We start from the raw sequence: 16,123 nt of genomic DNA, 5'->3' as shown, positions 1-16,123 counted from the left end.
GGTTGGTGTAGAGAACGCAGTGGGCGCTGGAAATGCAATGATGCCCTAATGAGAGATGAGGTGCTCGCCCAGGAGATCCTGGACTCCATAGCGGAGTTCTTTGAGTTCAATGATAACGGAGAGGTGGCCATGCACATGCTTCGGGATGCCTTTAAGGCAACCCTACGAGGAGTCCTCATAAAAATAGGTTCCATGAAGAAAATGGAGAGGGAGGCCCAGGAGAAAGCCCTGCGAGGTAAAATAGCCCGTCTCCAACCGGGGGGCTCCCCGGACCAGGCTTTAGAGCACGACCGGGTGGCCGCACTAGAGGACTACAGGCTCCAGCTGAAAGATCTGCTCCTACACAAAACAGAGAGGAGTCTCCTAATGGTAAAACAAAATACTATGAGAAGGGGGACAAGGCAGATAAGCATCAGGGGGATTAGAAGGGGTGATGTTGAATTTAAGCTTTCCCTGTTTGCGGACGACATTTTGGCCTATCTGGTGGACCCTGTCGCCTCACTCCCCCCCCCCCCCCCCACCTTCCTGGCGCTGGTGGCCTCATTCGGTCACTTCTCAGGTCTGAAGATCAACGCTGCAAAATCTGTCTTGCTCCCTATGAGGACAATAGATCCGGGGCTAGACCCTCTGGACTGGTTTCATGGGATTAAAGTGGGGAAGGCCGCTATACGGTAACTGGGGGTACTTCTCACCAGAGATATATATCGAAATTGAGTGCCGCTAACTATGACCCCATGATAGCAGAGATCACATCAGATTTGAGGAGATGGGATAAGATGATCCTGTCGTGGTATGGCCGAATGACTGCAGTAAAAATTAATATATTACCACGGCTTCTCTACCTTTTCACAGCACTTCCAACCAACGTCACAGCACAGACCTTTAGGGATCTACAAAATGGGGTTAGAGACTTTGTATGGCAGGGGAAAACCCTGAGAAAGACCACCTTGACTCTGCCTAGGGAGGAGGGTGGATTTGGGCTTCCGGACTTCCACCTCTATTTCTGCGCCGCCCAGCTGCGCGTCCTACTGGAGCATATGAAAGATGGAATGGGGACGCATTAGTCATATTTGGAAGATATGGACACGCACCCCCTGAAGGTCCGTGAGCCCCTCGCAAGACGATCCCGAAACACCTAAGGTCCCACCCGACCCTAGGAGTCCTCTGGGACATCTGGAAAGAGGGCCCCCGGACTGCTCACCTCACCACTTGGCCGTCCCCGATGACCTCTCTCTGGGGCCACCCCCTTAAACTGGGAAGCAGAGGATTCTGGCACTCTCAAGAATGGTCGGACAAGGAAATGGAATGGGCAGGGCAGTTGTTCAGAGAGGGTGAATTCCTATCCTACGAGGACCTGAGGGACGCTCTCGGAAGAGGATCACTATCCATCTTCGAATTCCTCCGCCTGAAGGGCATCCTCTGCAACCCGGCATGGGGCCCGAACCGGAGGAGACAGTTGACCCCCTTCGGGAAACTCCTCGACTTGGCTACCTCAATGAAGGGAGGTGGTATCCAGCATGTACAAAATCTTAAACACTTATAACCTTCAAGGTAGGAGGAGCTTCCGTATGTTTTGGAACAACCTAGCAGGTGAAGAGATCTCCGAGGACTCCTGGGCTAGAATTTTCAAGATAGCATTTCACAGAAACCCATTTACCTCGGACATGGAGCATAACTTTAAGATGTTACAGGGGTGCACAGGGACCCCGCGCAACTGTCGAGGATGTTCCCGGGGGTCTCGCCAAGGTGCCCAAGAGGATGCGGACAGACTGGCACCAGAGGCCACATGTGGTGGCTCTGTCCGAAAGTTCAGGACTATTGGGGTTCAGTGAGGGATTGGGTGGCGGAAGTAACAGAAGAACGTTTGCCATTAAATCCCTTAACAATGTTGTTGGGTCTCCCCCCCTGAGGAAACAGAGCTATATCGATACCCAAGGATGTGGGAAAACATGCTGAGGGCGGGCAGAGTGGCCCTTGCCCAGAAGTGGAAGAGTCCAGAGGCCCCCTCCAAAGAGGACTGGCTGCAAAAAGTGAAAAATATGTTATGGACAAACTGACTGCGAGGGTAAACAAAGAAAGTAGCACCTTCCTCACAAACTGGTATGGGGTGCACCAGTCCTGGGGTTGGGATGTTCACTGATTTCGACGCCAGGCTTCCGGCCTGAACGAGCCGGGATTAACTTCATAAGGCGAGACAATCCGACAGGGAACCCACGACCTGGGGAAAGGCAGCATCAAACCAACAGACGAGGGGTCACAAATTGCATCATCTCCATGGCACAGACGGAATGAACATTGAAATTCTCCCAAGACGAATGTAGGTTTCTGGACACAGGGTAGGGGGGTGGGCAGGGGGTTTTCTTGGTTCCTCGACAGTACTTGTTGTATTAAAATTTGCCAATAAAAACTAAAGTTTAAAAAAAAAAATACATGCTAATGTATCCATCCAGGCTTAAGGTGATATACAAAGGACAAGCTGTCTTCCTGGAAACCCCAGCAGCAGCCACCATGTGGCTGGAGCACAACAACCTGGCGGGAGGAAGCTGTCACATGAGCAGTGCTGAGCCTGGAAGGAAGGCAGGAGCCGGGGACCATGGCCGCCTACCAACGGCTCTCACGTTAGCCAAATAGCACTTTGTGTCCATTGTAGCATTGTTGTGTAACCAAAATTCGACGGGACGGCTGCTTGACCACTCGACCTGGGCGTATAGATCCAACCCACGGAATGATTAGTGCAGGCCTGTTGCTAGCACAATACTCACGCACGACGGCCCAGATGGGCCTGAGGAGTGCTGGGGTGCCGTGAGTGCTGCAGGCGCAAGGGAGCAACTGGGCGCACTTGTTTGGTTTGTTTTTAGGTCTTCACATAGAATGATAATGGGTGAAGGGTTATATGTAAGGATGGCGAGTGGGGGGCCTGGTGTATGGAGGAAAATGAGGGCTGTGCCTACACAGAGTGAGCAACGTGAGGATGAGAGGGGACGGGGAGCAGTATCAAGTAGTCATGGCAGCTAACATTAAGGTGTTGATGTGGAACGTAAGAGGGATGGGCACTTACCTACGCAGGAATAGAATCAATCCCTTCTTGAGCAGGAAGTATCGATTGCTCCGTTTCAGGAAACTCATCTCACAGATGACAGTATGTCTAAGGTGAAAGAATGTTGGGGCGGGCAGGGATACGGAGTGACATACTCCAAATACGCACGGGGTGCATTTGTATTTTGTTTATTTGTATAGCGTGCAAGGCCCGAAGGCAACCGGGCGCATAATTGTATTTACGTGAATAAACCCTAATAACCCCTAATGTACCCTTTAGGTTACTGGGCATGGAAGCAGATGCAAGCGGTAGGTACCCGATATTGAGGGGATGCATTGAAAAGAGATATCCAGAGTCAACTCCGACTTCCTGTCATGGCCACAGGCCCCAGAACACAAAAACCACACCATCTAGTAATGGGGGCAATGGGTCACTTGACTCACTCATGTCCCATTGGGACCTATAAACACAGGGGCCCTGGCTGGACTCAGTCCTAGCGCCAAAGGTGCCAGGCTCATATAGAGATGTGAGCAGGAACACATTATTTCAGTGCAGGAGTGCTTTTATTTTACAAGAACTTTCCAGGCGCTGAAAGTCTTTATTCCAGAGAACATCCTCATGTGCTGATCGGGTGTGGCTTCCTAGGTCTTGTCTTCATGTGCTGACTATCGGGTGTGGCAGGCAGGCTGAACCTGGTGGCCGTGGCTTCAGAAGCTCAGCTATGTAAGCTGCTCCATCCTTTAGGCCGGTGCTTTGCGTTACTGTGCACTTGTGTGCAACGTGACACTCACCACACTTGGACTAGTACCTTACCTTTGAAACCAGGCATTCTCCTGCATACTCTACTCCAGGAAACCGGTGCTACATCGCTTCATCTGCAGACTCATCTCCTGACATCCAGTGATCTTGATCCAGACGCCGCAGCACCGCACTCCGCATCCACGAACTCGGACCCTGTGAAGAAGACAAGCTTAGAACATCCGTCCTAGGGCCACGCCGCATTTGAACCCTGCGCTCCGTCTAATTAACAACTTACCAGCTACTGTACCGCTGCACCTTCGTTCCTCATTCCCTCCGGCTTTCGCCTCGAGCTCCGCAGCTTCTGCCGGGCCGGCAACATCACCTACAAGGGAAGAAAGCAGAAGAACAAACATCAAAAGTGGAATGGACAGCAATACAAGACAACAAACCTACAATACAACAAAAACAGACGAGGAAAGACCAAGGCAAACAGGAGTATAGTGGCTTAGTCGCAGCAGGACTGGACTACCACATGCAAGGGACCAGTGAAGGAACTCTGTCCAGATCATTTAAGCGCCCCTGCCAGAAGCAGCAGGATGGATTGCTCGCCAAAACTAATCAACAGGTGAGCTTTCCAGGGACAGTGCATCCCACGAGTACCACGGTTTGGGAGAAAGGGTCTGGAAGGGGATCAGGCGGACAAGCTGCCATACTCATGCCCCCTTTTCTCCACGCAGGAGCAGTCCCGAGCAGCTTCACCTATTACCACAATCACCACATTAGCGCAGAGGGCGAAGCCAGACCTGAGCGACCTCACCCCTGGGAGGGCTGCAACTGTGCCCCAACGCCTCCACAGAGACCAGGTGAGCGTAACAGAACGCAAAGCCTCTTCGAATCTCTGCCTGGGCGTTATGGAAACTTCTGAAATGGACCAGTTGGCCCGATTACTGGGAGAGTTGCGGGCTGAAGTTCATGCCTCAAGTCAGGGAACCAATGCCCTAAGGAGGGATCTAATTGTGAACCGGGAGTGGACAGATGAACTAGCAAGGCAAATGCTCCAGGCACAAGCTGGCCAGGTCCCACTCCCGGGGTATGCCCCCCCAGCCACACCTCCACAGCCCACGCCAGCACTGGTGGTTCTTCAAGGGGGGGGGTCCCCTGGCCCCACCAGAACGCTTCACAGGCGATCCGAATAAGTATGCCATCATGTTGCCCACATTTCTTGTGCAGACCTGGGGCATTACCCAATGATCAAGCGAGAGTGGCATTTGTACTCTCATATTTGGGATGTCTTGCAGCGGACTGGTCAATATCCTTGGTAAACCAGGATGATCCTTTGCTTCGAGACCGGAGGTTTCCAGCATGAAATGGAGAAACTATTTGCACTGCATACTCAAGTGCGGGCATCCCTGTGCTCCTGGTAAACCACAATCAACCATCGAAAATAAATGCCTTATGACAGTGGGACTGTGGGACTGTGGGACTGTGGGAAATTACATGGGCCAAGATCTGGCTACTCAGATAGGCCTTCCTCTCCGACAGAAGCAGGTTTCGGAAAACGTCACAGCAGTTGATGGATCTCAGCTATCATCCAGCCCAGTGACGCATTACACCGAGAAGGTCACGCTTCTGTGTCAGGACGGTCACCAAGAGGACATCACCTTCGATCTTATCGGCGCTCCTCAGCTCCAGATGATATTGGGAATTCCCTGGCTGGAGACCCACAATCCCAGGATTGACTGGGGTACAAGAGTTCGAACCTTTCCCCAAGACTGTGCCGACACCTGTTATAGCAAGGGATTCTCATTAAAAGGTCTTACCAACCCAGGTTCGTCGGAGAAAGAAACCATACTGGGCCTCACCAGTTCACTACCACCTGAATACCTGGATTACCAAGATGCATTTCAAAAAGAACAAGCAAATACCCTACCTCTGCAGACAGTATGACTGCCAAATTGATCTGGTACCTGGAGCTCAAGTTCCCTGCAGCCGGATTTACACCCTAAAAGAACAGGAAAACAAGCATCTAAAAACCTACCTCGATCAGTATCTGGAAAATGGCTTCATTCATCCGTCCAAGTCCCCTGCATCCTTGCCCCTCTTTTTTGTGCCTAAAAAGGAGGGAGACCTGAGAACTTGCATTGACTACAGAGCACTTAACCAGATCATGGTAAAAAACTGGTACCCGTTACTGCTTATCCCCGAGCTCTTGGATCAAGTCAAAAAACGCTCAGATTTATACAAAACTAGATTTACGAGGGGCCTACCATCTAGTAAGAGTCAAAAAAGGAGACGAGTGGAAGACGGCCTTTCGCACGAAATATGGCCTTTATGAATATCAGGTTATGCCCTTTGGACCATGTAATGCCCCAGCGGCGTTCCAATTTTTCATGAATGACGTGCTCTGCGAACTGTTGTACGTCTGCGCTCTTGTCTATATTGATGACATTCTTATCTATTGGACCACCAAGGAGGAGCATGTCAACCATGTCTGGGCAGTTTGAGAAACTGCGGCAACACTGGCTATATGCCAAATTGGAGAAATGCTTCTTTCATCTGACAGAGGTAGAATTCCTCGGCTTTATTCTCACACCACGAGGCTTACGCATGGACACATGGAAGGTAGATGCTTTCCTTAACTGGCCCTCCGCGAAATCCATAAAGGGAGTACAGTGTGTACTCGGGTTCACCAACTTTTATCGCCGGTTCATTCCCGGGTTCTCCCAGATCGTCCACCCAATCACCTCTTTACTATGGAAAAATAAACAATTTAATTGGTCCGCAGAAGCAGAGAAAGCCTTCCAGGAGCTAAAACAAGCTTTTACCACAGCACCAATTCCACGGCATCCTCAACCAGAACTACCATATGTGGTCGAAACTGATGCTTCCAACATAGCAATGGGAGCAGTCCTGTCACAACGGGATCCCGAAACATGTCAGTTGCATCCCGTGGCATTCTGGTCTCGCAAGTTTTCAGCCCCTGAATTGAATTATGCAATAACTGATAAAGAACTGCTAGCAATTAAGGCAGCGTTCAAAGCCTGGAGACATTATCCTCTTGGAGCTAGACATACAGTCACCGTCGTCACGGATCATTGCATTCTACAATATTTGAAGACCTCTAAAGCCCAATCACGCCAACTTCGCTGGGCTCTCTTCTTTGCGGAATACGACTTCGTCATCACCTATAGAACCGTAGTTTTTTAATTTTATTTTTATTGTTTATGGTTAAAAGAAACCTTTACAACTTCCTACATAATAAAAACAGGAAAGACAACAACAAAAGATACAATCAAAATTGAAATAAAAAACAGCAACACCAGCAGCAACAGAAAGTAAAGGGATATAAAAAAGATATATCCATCAACACCTAATTACAATACTTCATGAAACACACTTCCATCCTTAAGTTCATGTAGCGATTAAAACAGCAGGAGAGCATACCGTACAAATGATAGTATCTTACTTGTAAGACTGAGAATCTTAGTAGAATCCACATAACCCTAATAGATTGGTATGATCAGGTATCTCAAAAATGTTCTACGACTAACGATTCTTACTGGTAAGGTGTTCATCAAAGTAATACATTTCGGATACAATTAAGATCAGGATCAAAATCGACAACACCAACAGCAACAAAAGGTAAAAAGATATAGAAAATCAACCATCAACACTTAATTACAATATTTCATGAAACACAACTCCATCATTAAATTCATATAGTGGTTAAGACAGCAAGAAACCATACAGTTACAAATGATAATATCTTACTTGTAGGACTGAGCTTCTTCATACATCAACGTAGTCCTAAATACATTGGTATAATCAGGTATCTCAAAAATGCTCTATGCCTAACAATTCTTTCTAGTAGAGTCTACATCAAGGTAATGCATTGCAGACATTTAAGCTGGATTCATGCCATGCAATAGCTTACAATAGGATAGTCATACCACTCTACATTAATGCATCTGCCTCATTTCAATCCCAACCAGAGATGTTTAAAGTCTTTTCAATCAATTTGGCTTCTAAAGTTGAAAGGAATTTAATTAGACTAAGTATTAGAGTTTGGCTCCTTCCCCACATACATCTTTGCCATAGACTCTCTCTACTTAGACTTTCATCTGAATACAAGTGTTCACCAAACATTTGTTTTCTTTCCACTTCAAAAAACAAACAATACACAGTTACATTTTTCAAAGATTACAAAATGTTATCAGTTTCACAGAATCTGCATTGACCGATGTTGGTCTCATCTTTATGCCGATACCAGATCATTAATTTTTCATTTGTTTGTAATTTATTTAAACAGAATCTCAAATATAATTTCCTAGCTAGGTTGCAAGGAAAGATTTCCAGGTACTTAGGACAATATCCCCACTGACGAGTACATTTTGCATATTCATGGTATGACTCATATTTATTGATATTCTCCACTAGGAGACATCAATAATAACAGCAAAATTTAAGTTTGCATGAAGTTAACCCCAATACCAAGTCATCATGGTTGATCATAGTACAGGATAGTATATCCTCCATTTTATTTCTAAATTTCAGGAAGGATGGCGGATGTCCTTTAGTAATCATAATCGCCAGATCCTCATATAGAGACTCTTTAGGTGGAATTAGCATTTTACCATAAATTGAAAGCGAACTCCAGTGCCATTTAACAGATAGTGGTAACAATCCCAACTCATGGCAGATGATTACATTAGGCGTAGATAAATCCAAGCCCAATACACTTTTCCACATTTTGCCTTGTATTACACCTAAAATCTCCTCTAGATCACGAAGACATATATCCAAGACATAAAGTAGAATAGGCTCAATTTTTTGTAAATAACTTCAGCTGAAAAGTAAGCAATTTGGCTTCATTGTTCAGGATCATCCTCCAGCTATCAAAAAAATATGTACTAGATAGATGGTAGCCTAGATAACACATGGATGGTGACTGAGGAATAGAAATACCATTTAGACACCAGGTGAATTTGGCACATCTTTTCCGCCCTCCCACGAAGGTAATGATAAAGGATTTTTCAGGGTTTACTTGCAAATTGTTTGCTTGCGTAAGAATGAAATTAAGCCAGCTTGGTCTGAAGCCCAAAAGGGGTGGGGTCAAAGAATAGTAAGTCATCCGCAAAACTTAACCAACTGTGCAATAGGCCTCCTAGTTTGGCAGGAAAGATGATGGCCTCCTTCCATTCTTCATCTAGATCTAATAAGCATAGATTGAACAGGACTGCAGCAAGATTGCAGCCCTGCTTTAGTCCTATTTCAGTAAGAATTGGAGTCAGTCAGGACACCAGATTTTGTCAGCCGTATTCGATAGGTAGTATGTTTGTGTAAAGCAGCGATAATCACGACAAGTTGAGCTGAGAATCCATACTTGAGCAGTTTCGCACACAATAGTGATCTAATAACTGAATCGAAGGCTGCAGTGAGATCAATGGCTGCCATATAGATGGGCCCTGAGATGGAAGACCTGGTAAACTGGTATAAATGGGCAATTATGGTGGCATTTAATTGGCATCCCATATGTCGACGAAATCCTATTTGGAATTTGGACAATAGATTGACATTGGTTATATGTTGCTAAATGGATTGTAGCAATAGCCCAGTAAAAATCTTTACAGAGGAATCCATGAGCGCCATCGGCCTAAAATTAGATGGATCATTCAAGGGTCCCTTCTTATAGACCTGTATAATAATCGCTGAACACCAGGAACTAGGAATACTTCCTAGATAATGAATAGAATAAATTTGATTTTAAGGATCGAGGCCCACAATTCTGGATAAGTTTGATCAAACACGGGGGGGGGGGGGGATACCATCGGGCCCTGGTGCTCTTGAGCCTTTCGATCTAATAATGGCCATGCGGATATCCTCACTTGTCCAAAGACAGGTAGTAGCTATAGGTCCAGCAACGTTTGGTTGCAAATTTGGACAAAAACAGTCTGGCATGGCAAACTTGGATTTGATGTAATTAACCCATGTTGCGGCAGAAAGAGCTGGTTCTTCAATAATCTCAGAAGTTCCAATCAGGGTACGAATTGTGCCCCAAACCGGTCTAGTATCATTTTTTAATAATCGGGCAATGAGGTTCTGATTATCAGTATTAGCAAGCTCATACTTTAACATGTTTAGTTGTCTTTTGTATGTCAGAACAATGTGTGATTTTGAAGCATGATAGTCATTAAAGCTAAATTCACGTAAACATTCGTCAAATCTGATACCGTTTATCCTTTCATAGATTCACCACCTTGATATTATAGAGGTTCTGATGATTGGGAGGAACACTAGTTTCCACTGTGGACATGATGTACGTTACATGAACAGCAATTCTCGCTAAATTATGCATTTCTGCAACAACACAGGACATTCCTCCTTGATTCACACCCAAATTAAATAATCGGTCCTCTTGCGTGTTGGATATAACTTTCTGACATCTTTTTGAAGTCCACTTAAAGAATAAGCGGGATCGATCGAATTCAATGGCGGATAGTATAGGGACAATGTCTTCAGTTTGAGTTGTGATTTCAAGGCAAAATGATCCCCAAGAAATAAATTACAAATTGATACCGGCTCAACAGGCCACAACAACACTGTGGAAACAAACATATAATCATCGAGGTCCAACAACCTCTAGCCCAGGTGTAATGATATGTTCCTATTACAAAGGGGACCATTTGGATATCCCATGTCAAGAAATATTCCACCCACTTTTTACCATTCAAATTACATTTCTTGTTCTGGCCAGATTGGCAGTGCTTACCATCTTTGTTTAGACATAGGCAAGTGGAGTTAAAATTCCCCCCCCCCCCCCCGATTATAACATTTAGACTTGGATTATGAGATAAAGCTTGTTCAAGAATGGTGTTCAATTGGTTTGTAATATTTCCAAAGGAAAGCTTGACACTATTCCAGTAAAGGTTAATTATAAGAAACCTTTGACATTGCACACCTTTATATGTAATTTCAACCTCCAATAGCGCATCCTCAGCCCCCATCACAGAGGACTCCAACCTTACATTTTTATCAATTAGGATGGCAAGTCCACCAGCGGGTCGGCCTAATGGCCCCCTTATAGCGGGATGGTGATGAGTGTAAAAAACATCCAATGCAAGGTCACTTAGTGCCATAGTTTCTTGGATCAAACAGATCCCTGGGCGCATTAAGGTATCAAGCGATGAGATCCATGACCTCAGATTGGAACTACCACAAGAATTCCATGACAAGATGGTCAGCCCCTTTGTTGCATCCTACTGTTTATCCATCATCCTGGGCATTGGAGTTAAATTCGAAGGCCCAGTACCCATCATTCCTGAAAAGGAAACAGCAAAATTCATTAACTGTTTCAATAAATCCTCATTGATGGATGGCAGACCTTCTGCCTGAATTAAGGCTGGTGGAAGTGAAAAAATGTCCGCAAGTTCGTCTGAGCTAAATAAACATGGAAATAAACCTAATAATTCTAGGTCATCACGCTGTGCCCAAATTAATCCCGTGAAGATGTGTGAATGGTACCCGCAGATCATCCGGGTCGGATTGCTATGCGATAGATGTACCCAATCAATATCATCACTTCTGATTGTACGCAAGGCCGGAATTGCCTGAAATGCCTTAAGCATTGCAGAGCGATTCAGGCTCACTTTCGAGGTGTTGGAGTTTTAGTTTCTCAGCCCATAATAGATGGCATGTCAGGGGTTAAGATCATTACCTCCGTTTTATGCATAGACTCATGTGTGCGTAATTGAGACTCATGTATGCGGGAGTGAGACTCAGGGTTAGATCTATCCACAGCAATAGTTATGTTCAGAAACACTGCGAGCGCTAACAGAATTGTGGCTATTACGAATTTCAGATGGCGAGCTAGTTTCTAAGTTTTGAAACCCCCTGGTGGACTCATTCGTCTTAGGATGATCGTCTAAGGGCATATATGCATGTTTCTGAACTTGATTTATTGCCAAATTATTAGGGTCTGTATACACATGAATGTCTTCAATACAGTATCTACTCAATTTCACCGGAGTAGATGGTCCGCTAGAGAAGCGCATCCTTTTATCTAAAAGTGCCTCAATAGCCGGGGCAATTATGGAGACATCTGAAAATCTGGGCTTAGTTGTAATAATACCCATTTTAGTTAATAGCTCTCCATATTCAGGTGCCTCTTTACAGCCATGCCCGGCAGCATTAACTTTGTCTTGATTCATGTCTTTCAACTTATAGGTCTCCGGAACAGTTGAGGAATCTATTATAACATTAGCCGCAATCAGAGGTATTTGTGTAGTAGCCTCATTAATAGTGGCTACTTCCTGTTGCAATTGTTGTCTACTAGAGTCACCTTGCTTTTCAGGGCAGTGACGGTCCCACCTCATTAGAAAAATTAATCTCATTATTCACTAACACACTAGCATCTTCAGCCATACTGCGACTTAAAAGTGAGGCATTAATCATATCAGCTGTTGCATCATGGATCTTACGACCACTACGAAGCCCATTCACCATTTTAAATACGCGATAATTACACCTCGTAAACAGGACAAGCTCAAATCGAGCGGCGGACAGATCCTGTTGGCAAGTCCTGCACCACTCACTGCGCACCATGAACAGTTAACAGTACTTCAAGTACTTACACGGTGCGCGCCCGAGTGCGCAGGCTGCTGGGAGTTTAAGGAACCAGAGAGAGGCGTGGAAGCCCGAGGGGCGGGATCACAACAGAAGAGTCCTTCAAATAAGAACGATAACAGAGTTTCAGAAGTTGAATAATTAGCCACAACGTTTCCTATATACCAACATGCACAACGTACACGCCGTGCACGACATACTCGTAACAATCACCTTCATTTCTTTCCAGGAGCCAGGCAAACAGTGTTTCTAGAAAAGACGTCCTCCAAGCGGACGTTCGAGTGCACTCTAATGCTGATTCAAGAGCCCCGGGATGATAATTCACACAGTCCACAGTTTCTGCAGTCCACAGTTTCTGCTCCTTGCCTCTCAGCCAATGTGCCGTGACAGTTAAAAGTACTTACATAGACCCGGAGTACACAATGGAAAAGCAGACGCCCCGTCTCATGAGTGAAGGAGAAGAGGCATTCACTACACCAGACCTCGTGGCCATCATCCCTGAAGGACGAATCCAAGGCATGATTGCCACAAACACTACTCTAGACAACTTAAAATCTGACCTGCAACACTTGATGAGTCCACCAACACAACATGAATGGCTAGGGAAGGGATAATGGTATACGATCATGGGTAACCTACCATACTATCAAGGACGATTGTACATCCCGGATAAGAAATTACAGAATCAAATCATCGCAAACTATCACGATTCATTAGTAGAAGGGCATCCGGGAATAGCCAAAACCCAAGCTAAAATAAAGAAAAATTACTGGTGCCCAGGTTGGCGAAAGGACATTGTCCAGTTCATCGCAACCTGTGGCACCTGTGCACAACATAAGTCCCAGAAACAAATTCCTGCAGGTCTGCTACCCCAGCACCTTGGCATACGCCATCAATGGATTTTATTAAAGACATTCCCTCCTGTAACGCATACAATACCATCTTAGTCGTCATAGATCTGTTTTCCAAAATGGCCCACTTTATTCCCCTGAAAGGTTTCCCCAACTGCTTCTACTCTAGCTATCGTGTCTTTGGAACAGATTGTCCGGCTACACGGGTTCCCATCAATATTGATATCAGACCGAGGAACTCAGTTTGTCTCTGTATTCTGCTAAAGGTCTTGTAAAATTGGCAAAATCGACCTCCGGTTATCTACAAGCCATCCCCCCCCAAATCGACGGCCAGACCGAACGGACTAACCAGACCCTCGAGCAATACATAAGGTGTATGCTGCAACAAACCGAGGATAGCTGGAAGGACATACTTTGGTTAGCAGAATACGTATATAACAACTCCATTCACACCAGTACAGGACAAAGCCCATTCTACATAGTGTACGGTCGACATCCACGGACATCCATTTTCGACCCACTCGAATCATTAGAAATGCCTGCTGTAACGACTTTACACAAAACCATCACCCAGGTTTTTAAGGAAGCAGCAGAGCATCTTGCCAGAGCCAAAGAGAAACAGAAGCAGTTTGCGGATCGACACAGAAGGGAAGATCCCAACTACCAAATCTGAGACCAGGTTTCATTGGCATCCAAAAACATCCCCCTGAAAGGACCATGGGCGTTCCATTCCAGATATCTGGGATCCTACACTATCAAGGCTTTGATCAACCCTGCGGCCATGAAATTAGAATTACCGGCCCACACGCAGATCCACCCTGTGTTTCATGTCTCCCTCCTAAAACCATTGAGACCAGGTACGCGGATTGATACGCCACCGGATCCCGAAATAGTTGAAGGAGAACCAGAATACGAAGTTAAAAGGATCCTAGACTCTAAGATGGTCCAGTCCAAGTTATAGTACCTTATAGACTGGAAAGGTTATGGACGCCAAGATCGGACCTGGGAACCCAGTGAGCATGTCCACACTCCATGATTAATCAGACAGTTCCACCGCAATAACCCCACTAAACCAGGGCCAGGGAGGGAACCACCCATGAGAGGGGCCTTGAAGGGGGAAGAAGAGTGCTGTCATGGCTGCAGGCCCCAGAACACAAAAACCACAAAATCTAGTGATGGGGGAAATGGCTCACTTGACTCACTTCTGTCCTTTAAGGACCTATTAACACAGGGGCCCTGGCTGGACTCAGTCCTGGCACCTTTGGCGCCAGGCTCATATAGAGATGTGAGCAGGAACACTTTATTTCAGTGCAGGAGTGCTTTTATTTTACAAGAACTTTCCAGGAGCTGAAAGCCTTTATTCCAGAGAACATCCTCATGTGCTGACTCATCGGGTGTGCTCCCTAGGCCTGGTCTTTGTGTGCTGACTCATCGGGTGTGACATGGTGTGGTAGGCAGGCTGAACCTGGTGGGCGTGGCTTTAGAAGCTCAGCTATATAAGCTGCTCCATCCTTAAGGCCGGTGCTTCGCGCTACTGTGCACTCACGTGCAACTGGACGCTCATCGCCGCTTGGATCAGTTTACTTACCTTTGAAACCAGGCGTTCTCCTGCATACTCTACTCCAGGAAACCGGTGCTCCATCGTTATATCTCCTGATATTCAGTGATCTTGATTCAGACACCGCAGCACTGCACTCCGTATCTGCAAACTCGGACCCTGTGAAGAAGAAAGACAAGGTTAGAACATCCGTCCTAGGGCCGCGACGCATTTGAACCCCACGCACCCTCTAGTTAACAACTCACCAGCTACTGTGCCGCTGCAGCTTTGTTCCTCATTCCCTCCGGCTGTCACCTCGAGCTCCGCAGCTTCTGCCGGGCCGGCAACATCACCTGCAAGGGAAGAAAGCAGAAGAGCAAACATCAAAAGTGGAACGGACAGCAATACAAGGCAACAAACTTTACAATACAACAAAAACAGACGAGGAAGGGCAAAGGCAAACAGGAACACTTACCTGAAGTATATTGGCTTACTCACAGCAGGATTGGACTACCACGTGCAAGGGACCAGTGAAGGAACTCGTCCAGATCATACAAGCGCCCCTGCCAGAAGCAGCAGGACGGAGTGCTCGCCAAAACTAATCAACAGGTGAGCTTTCCAGGGACAGCACATCTCGTTTTGGAGAAGGGGGATCAGGCAGACAAGCTGGCATATTCACGCCTCCTATTCTCCACGCTGGAGCAGTCCCGAGCAGCATCACCTATTACCACCAGTCACCACATATGCGCAGAGGGCGAAGTCGGACCCGAGCGACCTCACCCCCGGGAGGGCTGCAACCGTGCCCCAATGCCTCCGCAGTGACCAGGTGAGCGTAACACTTCCCTAACCACAGAATTCCAGCGCACCTCAACGGGCTATGCGCCAAAATAACACACTACCGGGGGGGCTTCTTCGTCTGGGGGATGGGTGACTTCAATTGCGTGAGAGATCTGGACCTATATAGGTCTGGCCCACCACCGAGTCGGGTAGCGGCAGCCTCTACAGCATTAAACACAGCATTAGACCACCTAGACCTGGTCGATGTGTGGCGAGAGCTGCATCCCACGGACAGAGAATACTCTTACTTCTCTCCACCACATGGTCTGTATACCAGAATCGACTTTATATTTGCTGGCAAAACCGACCTGCCGCAGGTAGAGTTTGCGCAATATCTGGGTAGATCGATCTCTGACCACTTGCCATTCATACTGGAGTGGAGATGCGGGGCCCCACGTCCCCCCCATACCATTGTGGCACATGCCTGCAGAAGCACTGACGGACCAAGCCTTTAGGGAGGACCTCAGGAACAAGCTAGGGGAGTATATAGAAAATAAC

At 46.6% G+C, this 16,123-nt stretch overlaps 1 protein-coding gene across 5 annotated transcripts in view; it reads right to left on the bottom strand.

Annotated features, from left to right (window-relative positions):
* Positions 1-16,123, bottom strand: part of PICK1 (protein interacting with PRKCA 1) — a 422,731-nt gene that overhangs the window by 359,542 nt on the left and 47,066 nt on the right. Inside the window, exons 1-2 of one of the 5 annotated variants that reach the window (XM_069639886.1) lie at positions 4,074-4,137; positions 3,851-3,991 (exon numbers count right to left, since the gene is read on the bottom strand). The exons of the other annotated variants lie outside the window; for them this stretch is intronic. Coding sequence (XP_069495987.1) covers positions 3,851-3,876 — 26 coding nt within the window. The 5' untranslated portion in view covers positions 3,877-3,991; positions 4,074-4,137. Of the gene's footprint in view, positions 1-3,850; positions 3,992-4,073; positions 4,138-16,123 lie in introns of those variants that run through there. 5 annotated transcript variants of the gene reach the window in all.

Source organism: Ambystoma mexicanum, chromosome 7q, assembly GCF_040938575.1.
Source record: "Ambystoma mexicanum isolate Mex_15411 chromosome 7q, UKY_AmexF1_1, whole genome shotgun sequence".
Lineage (NCBI taxonomy): Eukaryota > Metazoa > Chordata > Amphibia > Caudata > Ambystomatidae > Ambystoma > Ambystoma mexicanum.
This window is presented reverse-complemented; position numbering and strand designations above follow the sequence as displayed.